Source organism: Monodelphis domestica, chromosome 8 (assembly GCF_027887165.1).
Source record: "Monodelphis domestica isolate mMonDom1 chromosome 8, mMonDom1.pri, whole genome shotgun sequence".
In the NCBI taxonomy this organism is placed as follows: Eukaryota; Metazoa; Chordata; class Mammalia; order Didelphimorphia; family Didelphidae; genus Monodelphis; species Monodelphis domestica.
The window spans coordinates 259,185,979-259,203,109 of record NC_077234.1 but is presented as its reverse complement, the minus strand read 5'-3'; the positions used below and the strand labels follow the sequence as shown (position 1 = coordinate 259,203,109).

The 17,131-nt window shown below is 47.6% G+C and overlaps 1 protein-coding gene across 23 annotated transcripts in view; it reads right to left on the bottom strand.

Moving 5' to 3' along the window:
* ROBO1 (roundabout guidance receptor 1) overlaps positions 1–17,131 on the bottom strand; it is a 1,078,784-nt gene that overhangs the window by 102,356 nt on the left and 959,297 nt on the right. For all 23 annotated transcript variants that reach the window (XM_056807827.1, XM_056807826.1, XM_056807829.1 and 20 more), the window contains one exon: positions 774–898. In XM_056807827.1, the coding sequence (XP_056663805.1) occupies positions 774–898 (125 nt within the window). The remainder of the gene's footprint in view (positions 1–773; positions 899–17,131) is intronic.

Here is a 17,131-nt window from a genome sequence, read left to right as displayed (position 1 = left end):
GAAGCTATTGCCAAGGCGCATGTGTAGGGCTCCGCTGCGCTTCTGCTGCCCGTGGCCTCTTTTCCAAACTCTCATTCCAAGACCGTGTTCCGGTCCTCATTCCATGAACTCGGGCTGCTGACAGCGCCCGTTAAGAACAAGGACGAGGAATCGGCCACCTTCCGTGATCAATAATGAGGGCCTCTATTGATTAGTGACTGACAGCTGAAGACCTCGTGTCCCCGCCCCCCCCTCCGGCTTCCTCCTCCCTTCCTTCTCGCCCAGCCGCGCTGTCCTTATCCCAGGAAGGTGGGAACGGCCGGGGAGCGCGGCGAGAGGGCTGGGGCTGACAGGTCTCACCCCTCAACAGAGCAAGTGACTCAGCGGGCTGTCCGGGCCTTGTCCCTCTTTCCTCGGCCGGCCGCAGCCTTCTTCCTTCCGGGGAGGCGGGAGCTGTCACGCGCCTCCGTCAGCCCGGCAGGCCGCCTCTCAGCCACACTAATGCTCCCGGGCCCTCCCGTGTCCACTCCCCATTGGCCTCCGGGACTCCCTCTGGCCTCCATCCCACGCCCTGCAGTCCCTCCGGCTGTCCTCGCTTCCTCCCGGCCTCAGCCGCTGCCCCTCCCCACAGGTTTCTGGTGTGCGGCTTCCCCTGTGACGTCATCCTCAGTTCCCTGAGGGCAGGCCCAGGGCTCGCCGCAGGGCCCGCCCACAGAAGCCGCGCATGCCCAGGAGCCCCACCATGCCCTTGTTTCCCAAGTCTAAGGAGACTCCAAAGGCGGAAAACCTCCTACCTGGCTCCCCTCTCTCCTCCAGAAGATGGCGGGCTGAGGGTTTCCGGTGGCCTCGCACTGGAACGTCACGGTCCGTCCCAACGCGGCGACCTGGTCCCGAGGCTTCACCACGAAGTGGGGAGGCTCTAAAGGGAAACAGCAAAGGCATTTCAGCAAAGGCGCCCCAAACGTGGCCAAGCAGCCGCGAGTACCCCCCTTCCAGCGCCGCCCCCTTTTCTAAGGCGGGTCCCCGGGAAAGGCTTGCGGCATCCCTGCCCCCTTGTGCACCACTGACCAATGCGAAGGAGCCGGACAAAACCTGGCCCTTCCGCATTAAATACGCCCGAAGGGGCCTCTCCTGACTGAATGCTGCCCCCCTCAGGCCCACAGGCGGGCTCACACCCACCTGAAGTCCACTCAGAATTCCCTGAAGGCCAGTGTGAAATACAACAATGGACTCGTCTGTCTAATTAGAAGTGATTTAAAAATGCACTGGGGGACTGGGCAGTCTGTCTGCATAGGCAGGGCATGTTCTGACGAAACATACGTGGAAATGGAGGCCCAGCTGAGCCACTTCAGAGAGTCCTGAGTGCGAGCCTCTAGCAGCGGGGCTAACATTAGGCGGTGGACTCCAAACAATCCAGCAGGATGCCTGTTTTTCGGCTGTGCTTATGCTGGGGCAGAAGGCCACACGGGGAAGGCCTTTTACTGATTATTTCTACTTTTCCATTCATTTTGTATCAACTGTCTGAAACACCCAAATATTCTCCGGCCTAAGTCTAAAGACTGTGATGTGAGGCTCCGTGAAGCGCCGACCTTTCGTCCATCTTCGTTCCTTCACGCCTTTAAAGCCGGAAGTCTTGGGGCTGCTGCCTAAGAACAGGAAATGATCCAAGGACAGGTTTCTTCAGAGAGAATCCAGAGACGCTTCCATTAAAGGACAGTCGGCTCTTTTCTCCTGAATCCAATCAGTGTTTGTGATGATCTCTTCCTCTGACCCCAGCTTCCCTGGCAAGGATGGTGGCCTGGGTAACGATTGCTTGGGAAGATTGCTAGAATACTTTAGCCATTGAGCACTGAAGACATGCCTTAGAGCCAAGGGCTGGCCATGTGGCAAGAGCAGGGAATGACAGGTGACGCCAGGGTTCCCTGGTAAGCCCATGAGATAAGAAACCCTGAAGGAAACCTTCCTCATCGCTTGAGGGGACAAACAAGAGCAGGCACAGGAAGCGGTGGGAAAGATGGGCATCATCTGCCTGTGCAGAGCGAGCGCCCACACCGAGGTAGCACAGGCTCAGCAAGGCACGCAGAAGGCTCTGAAGAGTGTTTGCGAATGTGGTTGGCATCAGGTCAATTCCTGGCAAAGAGCTCACGTGCTGCAGAGACTGTTCTGGGACTGGGGTCTCCTGTGATTCTGTGCGCTGTGCTGCGTCATCTTCTGACTTAGGCCAAAGGGAAGCGGAATGGATGGCCAAAGGATAAGGTGGAACAACAGAGCACAAGGATGCCAAAAGGCTCACAGATATGGATGCACAGCGCGGAGGGCCTTCCAGGCCAGGGCACCAAAGGGTGAATTTTTCCACTGCATCGAGTGTCAGAACACTTTATTGGCCCTTTCATGCATGATAAAGGGCAGGAGGAACAGAGACCAGACAGGCTTCTTCTAGTATGTGTATGCATATAAGCAAGCATTAAGCGTGTTGAGTGCTGTGCAAAGGGAAGACAAAGAGGCATCAAACAAGAGCCGAAGGCTTCAGGGGAGGCTGTTTCAGTGAGCTTGTCCTGGGTTTCAGACTCGAGCAAAGAGAGCCAGCACGGACCAGGGCCATCTGGAATGTTCTCTGTGCAAATGACATGAGATTCCTGGACAGGGTCAGGCAGAGGAATAGAATTCTCATCGATGGAGATGCGTGCTTGTGCCTGCCTTAAAGAATGGCCAGGGACCCTCCCTGCCGATAGGGGCTATTCAGAGGCTGTAAAGCACGAGGTGCAGATACCCAAAGGGTCTACAAGGGACAAAGTCAAGGAGGAGGCGTATCCATGCAGACAGACAGAGGTAAGCTGGGGGAGGCAGGCAATGAGGAAGCGTCCCTGGCACACGTCCTTGGGTTAGTTTCAGCTCAGCCTGGGGTGAATGACCAAAGGAGGCCGCTTCTGTTCTCAGAGCATCGGGACAAACATGCGTATAGGAAGTGGCTTTGGTACAGGGGAGCGCGCTGTCCGCTGGGACTCTCAGAAAGGGCCTCCTGTACAAGGTGCTGCTGGAACCCAGGCTTGAAGAACACTGAGTACTTTGGAGGGAAAGAAGAGGAAGCACATGCTGGGAACTGGGCACGGCCAGTGCAAAGGCACGGCAATGGGAAAAACTTCCCGCTAATGAGGAAGAGCCACAAGGTGAGTTGGATCGGCCTGTCATGGGAAAATGCATAATAAGGTCTGAAGGGAAGGTGGGGACAAAACTGTGGAAAGCTTCATGAAAGGAAAAGCCATCCTGACCCTGAGAAGGATGTGAAGCCACCAGACATTCTCGAGCAGAAGGACGGCAGAGGGCCCTTTCAGGAAGCTGATTCTGGTAACTCTGTGGGCAGAGGCTTGAAGCAGGGAGCTCAGCACTTGGCTTACGATGATGGTGCAGGCAGTACCGATAAGGAGAGGGGCAGGTGAAGATGCACAGTAGAGAGAAGGGAGGAAAGAAACAATATCTGAAAACTGACTGACTGTAGGGGATCCTGTAAGGGTTCCGGATGGTGAGAGAGTGATGAGGTTACATGCTTAAGTGATGGGAAGAATGAGGGATGTAGACAGAAATAGGAAAGCATAAAGGAGGGTGTTGGGGGGGAAGGATGCGCTCTGCTTTGGAGTATTGGGAGTTGAAGATATTTTGGGGAGTCAGTCGGTGAATGGAGAGCCAGGCCTGGAGAAAGGAGGTCCTGGGTTCAAATCAGGACAGGTGACCCTGGGCAAGTCACTTAGTCCCTGTGGCCCTTCAACATGTGCGTCCCAAGGTCAGCCGTGACCACAGCCACATCAATGAAGTGATGAGATGAGTGAGGAGAGAAGATGAGGCGATGATAGCAGGCGGCAGCACTGAAGGAAAGAGGCACCTGCGTAGCTCCGTCCTCAGTCAGAGTCGGGCTGCACTTTGGAGAGGGCTCAGCCCCACTGGTTGGCCCACGTCTTTTCCTGGTACAAAATCCATCTTTCTCCAAGCAACGATCATGCACGGACAGCCCAGGGAGAAGGACTGGGACTAAGAACACCGACTGAAAACACGGGGACAGACACCGCCACGAGCAGGGGCTGCATTCCTCCGAGGACGGAGCTGTTTCTGGGACGCCGTCGGGCAGGCAGATGCTGTCGTGTGCCGAGCGGCACGCACGCAGCACGGAATCGCCTCCCCTTCGAGAAGTGCTTGGCGGGTGGCGTTGGCAGAAGCTCGTGGAGGAGGTCAGACGCCGCCACGTTAAAGGGGATACCAGAGGTTTCAGCCGTGCGCTCTGCTGGCCGGTGCAATCTTCCGCCTTTGGCGACACGTCCGTAAGCCCGAGGCTCGCAGGCTCCAGTACTTCGGTGAACTGGAGCTGATGAACGTCGTGACTCCAGCATAGAATGCTAACGGGCGGACAACGGGATCCCAGGCAGCGATGACCGAGCTCCACTGGTGAAGGGAGTTTCACGGATGGAGACGCCCCCTGGCCGCTGAAATAGCGCTAATGGAGGACACCTCACTGACTGCAGGACGACGAGAGGGACAGAAAGGACACTTCCACGCAGAGAGCGATCGCCGTGGTCTCCTTTGCACAACCTTGGAAATGGGCTGAATGACAGGCCGACGTTTCCATTTGTTTGAAGGCAGCTTCTCCCCGAATCTCACCGATTTCTTTTGAGAAACAGAAATGAGGTTTATCCTCCAGCCATTCGCTAGGACGGGATGTGTGCTTGGAAATGACTGACATTTTGTAGGTGGATTTTAAGCAGAATCATGCTACCGAGGCAGCAGCGAGACCCGCCTCACAGCAGTCATGTGAACAAGACACCGAACCTCTTTGGCGAGCACGTTCCACGTCTACGACGATCACTCTCTGAGAATGTGCTGGACCAAAGGAAGATGCCTTCTGAGCCACAGCGCTTTGGACCCAAGGACAAGCGCTCGTCACACACGCCTGCGCTTCCCGATCGGGAAAGGTTTTCAAACAAAGCTATACAAGACCGGACATCCAGGGGGCGTTTCGGGCCAATGGGAATAATAATGGGCAGATTCCTTGAAGGAAGAAGCGCTCTCTGGAGTGCCACGTAGCAGGACGATATATCATAAATGGTCAGTTCTCAAAGAACTGAAAAGTATCCAGCAAACTTCCCAGGAAGAAATTTATAAACTGAAAAAAGGCTTCATGTGGGGAGAAATGTAGCCACGAACCAAGCGTAGGGGAACCTCATGCCTTCACAGAAATGAAAATGATTGATCTGGACAAATGAACATGCAATACCAAGCTAACACCCTCAATTTCTAGTTGAATTACCATCCATGATGGTAAGGCTTCGGGGGACGGAAACAGCTTCTTTTCTTAATAGAATGACCAATTGGGAACCTACTTGTCATTCTAAAGAGATAGAAGTTGAAAATATCTTGTAGGTGTTTTTATTTGATTTTGATTGGACACGATTCAACTGAAAACACTTTATTCACACATTTATTGGAAATGAGCTCTAGTCTGAACTGCAAGAGAAAGGTTAAGATTAGACAGCATTAGAATAAGACAAAAGTTAGCGGCCCCATTACCTGTACTCTGTCACAGTTACCCATACTTCCTGCAGAGCTTAGTCTGTGCAGTCTGTCTTTGTTGCCAAGGACAAGTGAAACATGGAAGTTGGTTGGTTGAAGGACATGGAGGGGTATGGATGGAAAGGGGAAGAGAAGTTCCAGTCACAGTGAGACGGTGATTAGAAGATGGCCAATAAAATGTCAACTTACCAGACACAACTAAAACAAAAGAGAAAGAATGGAATAAATAAAAGTAAAGGAACAATGACAAAACCAAAGCAAAACGGTCATTGAATTCTATTCGGCTATGCTTCCGATTTTAAATTAAAAACAAACACATTGAGCTACATGAATCATGCTCTTCCATGAATGACACACTCATTGAACGTCTTTAGGTTAATAAAGGATGTCAGAAAACATACAAACGAGGCTTAACGTCTACAGAGGACAAATGGCGGAGCAAAAACGGAGGGCACGTTAACCCTAAGATCGCACGTGCGCACACCCGCAGCGGCCTGAACGCCGACTGCGTGCTGTGGAATCACGGCTCCATTTCGTCAACCTCACAATGTCTATTATGGCAAATGATGACTCATGCAGAAGTGTTGGGATTCGCCGTGGAAACGCAGAGAAAGCCTCTGAACCTGCAAGTCACTGCGCGCAAGTCCGGACAAGTACCTGTTGGCAATGCTAAAGCCCGGGCCATTGGAAGCCGGAGGGAATGGGCTGAGGGTACCCTATGGCTGTAGCCCTCCACGCTGGACACAGCAGCACGTATCAGCACATTTCCACAAGCAGCGAATGCACGTCCCAATGACAGCTCCCTCGGCTGATGGCACGACTGCAGCCGAGGCACTAAATCCAGGAAGCCCGAGGAATCTGCCCAGTGCCCGCAGAAGCGACACAAACGCTTGCACACGCTGTCCCAAACATTCCACGCTTTCAAGAAGGCTTTTAATGAAGTTGAAAAGCGACTGGAATCACCTTTCATTATGTGAATGGAAGACAGGCTACATTTCTAAGTCATCGAGGTGAAGAGGCAAACGAGAGGCGCCACTTCTCCGAGGCCCTAGAAGAACACTCCCATTGGACGTCTAAGACGGATCAGCTCGTCAGACAAGGTGAGACCTCACCCTTCAAATGAATGCAAGAACCAGTTAGTTTGCATCCAAGGAAGATCCCAATTCCACTGGCCTCCTGGGAGGAGTTATGGCATGTTCCTCCTCTGAAATCCTTGTTCCTCACCCCCAGTATCTTTGAAAAAGGAAGTACGAGTTGGGGTCAATGGGAAGTTCAGCCAGACTCAGAAGAGGCAAGAGGTGAGCCCCCTGCAGCGCCGTGACTCATGGCATGTTCTGTACTCGGAGGAACGCTAAGTCCTCCACGTTATTCTTGCAGACACGATCAGCGTTTCACCAGGAGAGGCCATTGTAAACAATTCCACTCAGACAAAATCTATTGTAATGAATCAGTTGTTTTCACAAATAATCGAAAGTTGCTTTTGATTGTAGGGACAAACATACGGGGGTTGCCTTTATAGTCAAATCTTAAACCAAGGGATAACACAGTAAAATTATATATGTTCCACATAGAAATGTAGAACACCAGACAATATGAGATAAAAAGGTGGTGACATCAAAAAAAATCGACTTTTAAAAACTCTAGGGGGCAGCTGGGTAGCTCAGGGGATGGAGAGCCAGGCCTAGAGATGGGAGGTCCTGGGTTCAAATCTGACCTCAGACACTTCCCAGCTGGGTGACCCTGGGCAAGTCACTTGACCCCCATTGCCTCGCCCTTCCCACTCTTCTGCCTTGGAGCCAATGCACAGTATTGACTCCAAGACGGAAGGTCAGGGCTTAAAAAAACAAAACAAAACTCTACCATCTCCCTTTTACATGATTTAAAAATCAAAGCCTGCCCATAAGGTATTCCTTCTACTTTGATCTGACTCATTTTTCACGGCTCAGCTGTCAGAGGGGAAAACCCCAACTGGACACTCTTCCTATAAATACCTCGGCACACGCTTGAAGAAACTGGCAAGCCTGCCATCTCATCAGCTTAAATACCGCCAATGGATTTCATTCGCACTTTTTTAATGAACAGGACTAAAGGCCAAGGGACCGTCTTCTTGGAGCTCATGCTCAGATATGGCCAACTGCAGGCCCTGGAAGCTAAAGCAAGAGATCGTCCACCGATCAGGAAGCCAGGAAGCCTCGACCCTCCTCTAGAAGCGAGGAGGCCAACACTCCCACTTGTCCCCCAACATCCCGAGGAGCGCGTGGTGCAGCGACGCGTATAAGACAAGTCTTACATCCTGGTTCTTCAGCTTCTCCTTCGCAATGTGGCTCCAGCACATAAATCAGATGAACTAGCGAATAAGAAGAAACGGACGGCTTCGGGGCGTCGTAGAACCCGGGTCTGGATTTACAGTGTTGTGGCTGGTCATGAGATAAAATGAAGTTTCTTTTGTATACAGATCTGTGGACACTTATAAACTGGCCAGTGGACATAGGCAAGAGAAATAAAGGAGAGGCTGCCTCATCGAGGCATTCCCATGTCCACCTCGAAAAGTTAAATCCACACGGGATGCACAAAAGCCGGGGACACGACATCTAAACCGAGCTTAAATGTTTCTCCCTAGCAGCGGCTAGCATTTCGTTCTGAGGGAAGAGTCGGCTTCTTCTAGAGGCCCGTCATTAGGTCTTCCAATACTTCAAGGTGTAAAACTGATCCATGGAAGCAAAGAGACAATTTGACAACAGTTTGCTGAACAGGTTTTTCGAGATATAAACAACTTTCCTCTGTGGACCGTACTTGGAGAGAACGTCCTCACTTCGATGTCAACTGGCCAATGTGACGCAGTCTATTTTAAAGGATTTCCACGATTGCCAGCTCAATAATTACTACATAAAGCTCTATTAATTCACTTAGTTCTCAAGCAGACGCGCCTCCAAGAAGCAAGCCGGATCCTAAAAATCAATGCACTTGGCCCCAATGTCTCACAGCCAAGTACACTGGATGCTCCCTCTGCCCAACACGGATGACGTGGCCCCTGCATCTCACCGAACAACTGCTGAAAGGAATCCTGCGCCGAGATGAAAGTCTCCCTTTCAGAGCCATCACTGACCGTGTGTCAGGTACTTTTGCCTCAGTTTCCTCATTGGTCCCTGCCATCACCTGTTTCAAAGGAGCACGTGCTTGGCACGTGTGTGTGCACGACGGGCCTAGACACACGCTGAGGAGTCGCCTTACAGTCAGATTCCATCTCTGACCCCTCTGGACGTGTGACCAGTCTTCAAGGGGGGATTCTCTACGATGAGCCATCCTTCCTGCCTGCCCACAGCCATCACAGCAGGGACGTGCGCCCCAGGAATGCTCCCAATCCGGAAGCCACTCGTCCACACCGGAAACTGAACCTGTAGATAAGGGTCACTGCAGGAGACGAGCCAGAAACCCTCCTTCCCGTCAAAATGACGCAGGCTAGAGCCCAACGGAAGGACTTAATCGAGAGCCCGATGGAAGGACTTAATCGAGAGCCCGATGGAAGGACTTAATCGAGAGCCCGATGGAAGGACTTAATCGAGAGCCCGATGGAAGGCCTTAATCGAGAGCCCGATGGAAGGACTTAATCGAGAGCCCGATGGAAGGCCTTAATCGAGAGCCCGATGGAAGGACTTAATCGAGAGCCCGATGGAAGGACTTAATCGAGAGCCCGATGGAAGGACTTAATCGAGAGCCCGATGGAAGGACTTAATCGAGAGCCCGATGGAAGGACTTAATCGAGAGCCCGATGGAAGACTTAATCGAGAGCCCGATGGAAGGACTTAATCGAGAGCCCGATGGAAGGACTTAATCGAGAGCCCGATGGAAGGACTTAATCGAGAGCCCGATGGAAGGACTTAATCGAGAGCCCGATGGAAGGACTTAATCATGAGCCCAATGGAAGGGGTCGGCGATGACCCAATGGCTACCCTCACAAGGTTTAGCCGGCCTGTCGAAGCCATTGTCCAGGGTGTGGCCGCTGCCGCATGCTAGCAGCTACTGGGAGCCACAAGTGAGAGCTGGATGTCAGGTGGGGGTCAGAGGCTGGAGAGCTGCCCTAGGAGGGCACGACAAGCCCTCCATACCAGAGATACTACCCCTCCCTGAGCACCCCATACACCCCAAGAGAATTTTAATAGACAGAGAGCAAAGTACAGACACAGAAAAGAAACACACTCAAAGTCCAAAAGAAAAATATGGATTTGACACAGATTCTAGAAAACCTTTAAAAAAGACATCAAAAAACAATTAAGATAGACAAAGGAAATGAGAGAAAGAGAAATTAAAATGATGCAAGAAGAAATGGGCCAATTGAAAAAGAAGAACCAAAAACCGACAGAGGAAAACCAGGTTATAAAAATCAGAATTGACCATCTAAAAACTACTGATTTTATGAGAAATGAAGAAACAATGAAGCAGAATCAAAGAAATGAAAGACACAGAAGAAAACATGAAAATTTTTTTTAATTTAAGTTAATTGATTTAGTCCATTTAGAACATTATTCCTTGGTCAAAATGATCACATTATTTCCCGCCCTCCCCCCACCCTTCCTGCAGCCGACATGCAATTTCATTGGGTATTACATGTGTCCTTGATCACAACCTATTTCCATGTGGTTGATGTTTGCATCGATAACTTAAAATATTTTGGTTTCAGTTAATTTGTAAAGCCCAGTAGCTTCAGAAAAGTACATATGAAATAAATGTTCCACACCTACAAGAAGTCACCAAAATCAAGAGCACTCTATATGCAAAAAATACAAATGGAAAAAGAGAAGGAAAGGCTATTCAAAATAACTAGAGAATCGTCAAACATTTCATAATCCATCTACTAAGGAGCACTCAAGACCTAGAGAGATAACTTTACAAACTCTATTGAAGAAATAAAGAACTATTTTAATAACAGACGAAATAGCGTGAATATTTTGGGGATGCCAATGACAAAAATGAGAACAATATTAAAATCATTTTAGGGATGCTAAGTGCAAACAAACTAGCAAGAGGGATTTGCAGTACTAAATCTCAAATATATATATATATATATATATATATATATATATATATACACACACACATATAATAAAATTATAAAATAGTAACCATCAAAATCATTTAGTACTGGAGAAAAAAATACAAAGTAGATTAAACTGAATAAGCAAGAATCAGAAAACAACTGAACTCAATTTAGACTCAGGGTTCCATCGATTCTAAAACATAAGTTATGATCTTATTTGACAAGGATTTCTGGCAAATTAAGAAGTGTGGTATGTGGTAGAAATTCGTTTTAGAATATCTCAATTCATAACCAACAATGGAAGTAAAATGGATATGAACCTGAATATTAATTCTTAAAAACTCAGGAATGAATCAGATCAAGATCTTTTACAGCTATTACTAGGGAGTAAGTTTTTTTTTTTAACCCTTAGAATCAATACTATATATTGGTTCCAAGGGCAGAAGAGTGGTAAGATCTAGACAATGGGGATTCAATTACATGTCCAGGGTCACACAGCTAGGGGGTGTCTGAGGCCAACTAAATTCTTAATAATTCAAATGACAGAAGCATTTACAAAATGAAACAAAACTAATGCCGTTAAATGAAATTCAAAAGTATCATAAATATATATTATTTAATCAGTAATGTGAAGAAAAATGTAAATCAAGTTAACATCGAGACTTCTTATGTTCCTAGAAAACTGTCTCAAGAGGAACAAAAAATGGAGTTCATATTTCAGAGGTCATAAAAAGTCTAATTTTTATAAACAAAAGCCGATCTCTATCCGGTAAATGGCCAAAAGGTGTGAACTTGTAGCTTTCAAAGAAAACAATTTTTAAAAGTGCTCCAAAGCCATCCTCATACTAGTAAAGGTCCTGCCCTTTACCCCTGGTTTGCCACTGCATTCTGCATCAGCACAAGCTTCCCATCAAGAATCCTGGATGATTCCGCGGAGTCTTTAGTATTTCCTCTTTCTTCTGCTTCCCAATACCTGGCTCTTCTTCTTCCTTGCTGCAATCTTCAAACCCTCCAAGGTCTACGCCAGGCTCCTGGTCACACCTCCCTCCTCCCTTCCCATCTTGACGTGCTGGTGACCTATTTCAACCCCACCTGATACCCCTTCTTTGAGTTCTGGGCCCAGTTACGTGACCCACGATTTCCCATCAAGCCTCAGCCTTGGATGGTTTCCAGGACCTGATTTGATGTATGCTTGGGTCCACCACAAACTGATGTTAGAGAACCACGAAAGACGTTCCAAACCTTCACATCCCTCCTCAGAGCTCCTCTTCCTGCTCTGGTGAGAACTTTGCCTGAAGGACGAGGACTTCTGTGAGGGGCTCCCTCGTCTTCCCGCCCCATTACAGTATGGAGAGGCCTTTGTTCCTATTGCACAGAAGTGCCTCTTCTTTCTGAGCCAGCCCCAGTAATGCACAAATGATCCCCTCTCCTGAAGTGCTGTGCCTCCTGTCCCGTCATTCCCTCCTTTCCCATCGTCCCATTGTTCCCTCCTTTCCCATCGTCCCATAGTTCCCTCCTGTCCAGTCCTTCCCTCCTGTATCCATTGTTCCCTACTGTCAGTCGTTCCCTCCTGTTCCCGTCGTCCCCCTCCTGTCCGTCGTTCCCTCCCGTCCCGTCGTTCCCTCCCGTCCTGTCATTCCGTCCCATCGTTCCCTCCTGTATCCATCGTCCCCCTCCTGTCCGTCGTTCCCTCCCGTCCCGTCGTTCCCTCCTGTCCGTCGTCCCCTCCTGTATCTGTCGTCCCCCTCCTGTCCGTCGTTCCCTCCCGTCCCATCGTTCCCTCCTTTCCCATCGTTCCCTCCTTTCCCATCGTCCCATAGTTCCCTCCCGTCCCGTCGTTCCCTCCCGTCCCGTCGTTCCCTCCTGTATCCATCGTTCCCTCCTGTCCTATCGTCCCGTCGTTCCCTCCCGTCCCGTCGTCCCCTCCTTTCCCATCGTCCCATAGTTCCCTCCCATCCCGTCGTTCCCTCCTGTATCCATTGTTCCCTACTGTCAGTCGTTCCCTCCTGTTCCCTCCTGTATCCGTCATCCCCCTCCTGTCCGTCGTTCCCTCCCGTCCCGTCGTTCCCTCCCGTCCCGTCGTCCCCTCCTGTATCCATCGTCCCCTCCTGTATCCATCGTTCCCTCCTGTCCATCGTTCCCTCCTGTCCATCGTTCCCTCCGGTCCCGCCGTCCCCTCTTGTCTCCAGACTGCTTCCCGGCTACCTACAAGTACTCGTTCCAACATCGTCGAGAAAGCCTCACAAAACCCAATACTCGAATTAGCCAATCGCTCTACACGTCACGGATAGAATTTCTCATAGAGTTCAATCCGCTTTACAACATTTGCTAAATGGGACTCCCCTACGTCGGGGGAAAGCTCTCGGGGGACGCCTTCTGGACAGAGAAGCGTCTCCTGCATTCTTCCCTGCACTCCGCTAGGCTACTTTCTCCCTCCCAACATCTGCCCAACAGTTTCCCGTTTTGAAATTCTCTTTAAAAGGTGACCCGTTAGCCCTCGTCTGTGTGATTAGTTTCCAAGATTGATATCCATTCACTTGAGAGGACACCAAGCATCGACAAGCCACGCTGGTGCCATATAGAAATCTCAGGACTGTTGAACCCTAATGGAATTGGATGGCTCGTCTCCCAAGTGAAGGGAGAAGAAGGCGTTTCATTTGAATTATCCTTTCATGAAAATTGAGGGCAGAGAAAGACAAGGCAGATCCTTGTAGAGGCTTCAATTATATCAAAGACCAGAAAACCCAGCCTGATAGTCACCCTTGGATCAGAAAAACTAGAAGGAAAATTGCTTCTCCCCAATTATTCACTTGTTGAACTCTCTCATTAAACATCTCATCGAATAAAAAAAGCTCATTTCATTCCTTAAAAGCCTAAATAGAGCCTTTTTCATATTTTGTTTTTTCACTTAATTTGTCAAAGGCTTATTTTACTTGTCAGGACATCCTAGATGGCACTGAACACAACAAGCACTTCAATGTTTGCTGCATGTGGGTTTTTAAAACGCTTCACAGTTCAAATGATTTTGTTAAAGCCAGGCTTCTCTTCAATGCAATCATTCAATCAGCTATCAGGCACTTAATAAGCATCTACTAGGTCCTGGGAATTGAAAGGATCTCTGCCCTCAGAGAATTAAAATTTTGATTGAGGGAGATAATATTGGTATATAACTATCTAAAGAATGTTTACAAAAGAAATACAACATAGTTTTGTAGTCATTTAAATGAAATGATGGGTGGCCCTTGAAGTCTCGAGCTCTGTAAGTCCTTTAAACTCACAGAAGGAAGTCCCACAACTTGGCATAAAAAAAAAAGCACTCTCTAGATCCACTAAAATCAGAAAATATTTCCTTTCTTAGTCATTGTTCCTTCGTCTCCAAACCGGTGCCGGTGCCAGGGCTTTCTCTCGTGTCCTGTCGGCTCATTTCTGGGAGTTGATTCCTTCTACCAGGTCTACTCCACTACCAATTTTGCAAGTAAAAATGCTGACATTTCCCTCCCATATTTTATGTATTCAGAGAGCTGTGTACATAGTTAGATTTCTAAAGATAAAGTCCTTAATTTTCAAGTTGATTTAATTTTCAATAGTGTGAAGTCTGCCTACGTCTACATAAATTTCTTCCCTCCATCACTGCTTCGGACACTGGTCCCGACGCAGGACAGTCCATCTCCTGACCTCTGGCTGCCCCGTTCCGTGAGACAAATGAACATCTTGTACAAGCGGCCACTCCACCCTTCAACTGCCATTTCTGGTGAGTGTCTTCATTTCCTTCAGAAACGACCTTCCCTTTAGAGAATGGACCACCCTCAGTATGGGAGCCCACTGAAGACAGCGACACTACCTTCCACTGTTTGGAACATCATAGGCACTTAAGAAACACTAAGAAACTAGGTGTACTTGAGTCCGGACTGACTGGGTCCCAGTGATGCGGCTGGCTCCCAGGGAGCAGGGCTCGTTTCATTCTTTGTGTCTGTATACCAAGCGGATAGAGCAGTGCCCAGCACACAGTGACGGAGAAGCGCTTGTTGACTAGCAGCATGAGCCCAATACCACTGCTTGTAATGGAGACACAGTGTAAGTTCTTCCACTAAGAACACAGATGAAGGAAGCAGGCTCACTCTCTCCACTGCTACTTGATAGAAATGCTAACTGGAATGAGGGGGGAAAAAGTAAAAAAAATGAGCATGGTAAAAGGGACTCTTCAGTCTGTATGGGGAAGCCATAATCGTTTTCTGAGGAAAAAAACTAAGATCATCTAATAAAGAAATTCTAGGACACACCTTTAAGTGTCAGTGTACATAATGCACACACAGAGATTATTTTTATATATCACTGAGAAAAGGTGGTGAAATGGATAGGAAAAAATGTTAATGTAAGACCAAAAGATAAATATTGGGGATTAGAGTACTGGGGTTCCAATCTTGTTCCAAACACTCACCCTCTCTATGATGTTAGGGGAAATAATTTAATTTTTCAAGTTTGGGATCTAAATGATGAAGTAGAACTTGAAAGAATTCATCAATCACAACTTATAAGAGATCCCAACAGGAAACTCGCAGGAACATTATGATTAGATTTTGTAACTGCCAGGTTAAGAAGATACTATAAGCAACTAAAAAGAAAGTTCAAATATTATGGAGATTCAATGAGAATAACACAAGATTTAGCAGCCTCTACATTTAAAAAATGAAGGTCATGGAATATAACATTTCTAAGAAAAAAGGAGCTACGTTTACAAACAGGAATAACCTGACCAGCAAAGCTGAATGTCATCATAAAAAGAAAAGAAATGGTCATTCAAAGAAATAAAAGATGTTAAAAATATTCTTGAAAAAATGTCCAAAAATGAAAGAAGAAAATTGATATATAAGAAAAATGTATAATTGTACATCTGTTACCCTAAAAAAGAACTACATTCCCTGGGAACACACTGACTTCTTATCATTATGTACTTCCTGTAGAGAGGGAATAAATATTCATTGGGCAACCCTGCTCTCTCTTTTATTGGCTTGCAGCAAGCATGGTGTAGATGGTAAGGTGGCTGTCTGAACTGGCTGACCAGCCACGGATAGGTGTTCTTTATTTTGTATCCTCTTTATTTCTAATGATCATTAATAAATCTCCTAAAATATAATAATTTTATTAGTGAGATCTAATTTTAATTTTTACAATAAGAATCATAAGAATATGATATATTATAAAGGATTTAATGAGGTCAAAATATTTACTTATTATGTGGGGAAATGGTATGCTTAAAGCTAAGAATGTCATTAATTGGGTGGACTAAAGTATCATTTATACATAGGAGCTTTGAGGTTCAGTTGAACATAATACAATGAATTTTAAAAAATGTAATTTGGGGAGGGATAAATTGGAAAATCATCTCATATGAATTGTGGAAAGGAAAACTAAAGCAAGTTCTGGACTTTCTGCCACTGAGTTGGAACAACAGCAGGTGGGATGTTAGAGAAAAGATATTGACAAGACTGACAGTTGGTGGGGGAAGGGAAAACTGGGAGTGGCAGTTGGTCTGGTGACGGGCACTTCCTTCCTGGCCCTGCAGGTGGAAGGAGCTCTCCCCTGTCTCTGGATAGAAGGGCCTCTATTCCTGGATTTCCCAACTGTGTGCTCTTCCTGGATTCCTGTGATCCTGTCATTGGCAAAAGGACTTAAGGGAAGCAGTTGGAACTGTAAGGTCGGTCTTTAGGGGCGTCAGCCTGAAGAGACAGGCCCAACCAGCTCTGAAGGTCAGAACTTTCTTCCTCTCTCTGTCTACTGCTAAGACTTTTGAAATTAAGAAAGCTAGTACAGATATAGCATAGACAGGAATAAGAGAAACCCTCCACCAGCCTGTGAGGCCTGGCCTCAGCTTACAAGCTGAGAGAGACTCAAACCTCATCTAAGGAAATCCCTCTTCCCTCTTCCCTGATACCTCCCCAATCCAAACTTGTTATTAAAAGTGATCTTTATTTGAATATCGCAGTCAGATAAGGGGACTAACATTTCAGGGGACATAGAGGGAGCTGAACCTCAGGACAGCCCTTCAACTATAAACTGTCCTTATTGGGCCCCTGCTGGGTCACCTTGATCTGGGGAGAGGCTTGTTCCCCAGGAGGGTCTATGCTTACTGCTCTGGGGTATCTGCAACATCAATCCATAGAGGAGACATCCCCTCAGGCTATCATGTGATCCATTTCTAAGGAACCTCATTTTGCAAAAATAGCCTCTCAGCAGGGGGCATCTCTCTCCTTTTATCTCACCAGCAGCCATATTCCCTCATTCCCTTCAACTCCTCCATTCCCTGCTACAAAACCTTCCATATCCCTGTTCTTCAATCCACACATTTTCCCTATAAATATTACAGAGTGAAAGAAATGTCACAAAGAAGGAAAGTATGGGATAGAGAGATGGTAATGTTAGTACCTTATTCTCACTGGAGAGAATATATACATGGAAAGGTAAATTTTCTTAACTTATAAGAAGATAAAAGGGATAAATAAAAGGAATAAAGATTAAAAGGGGAAATCTTGGAAGATCACATAGGTTAAGAAAAATAAAGCA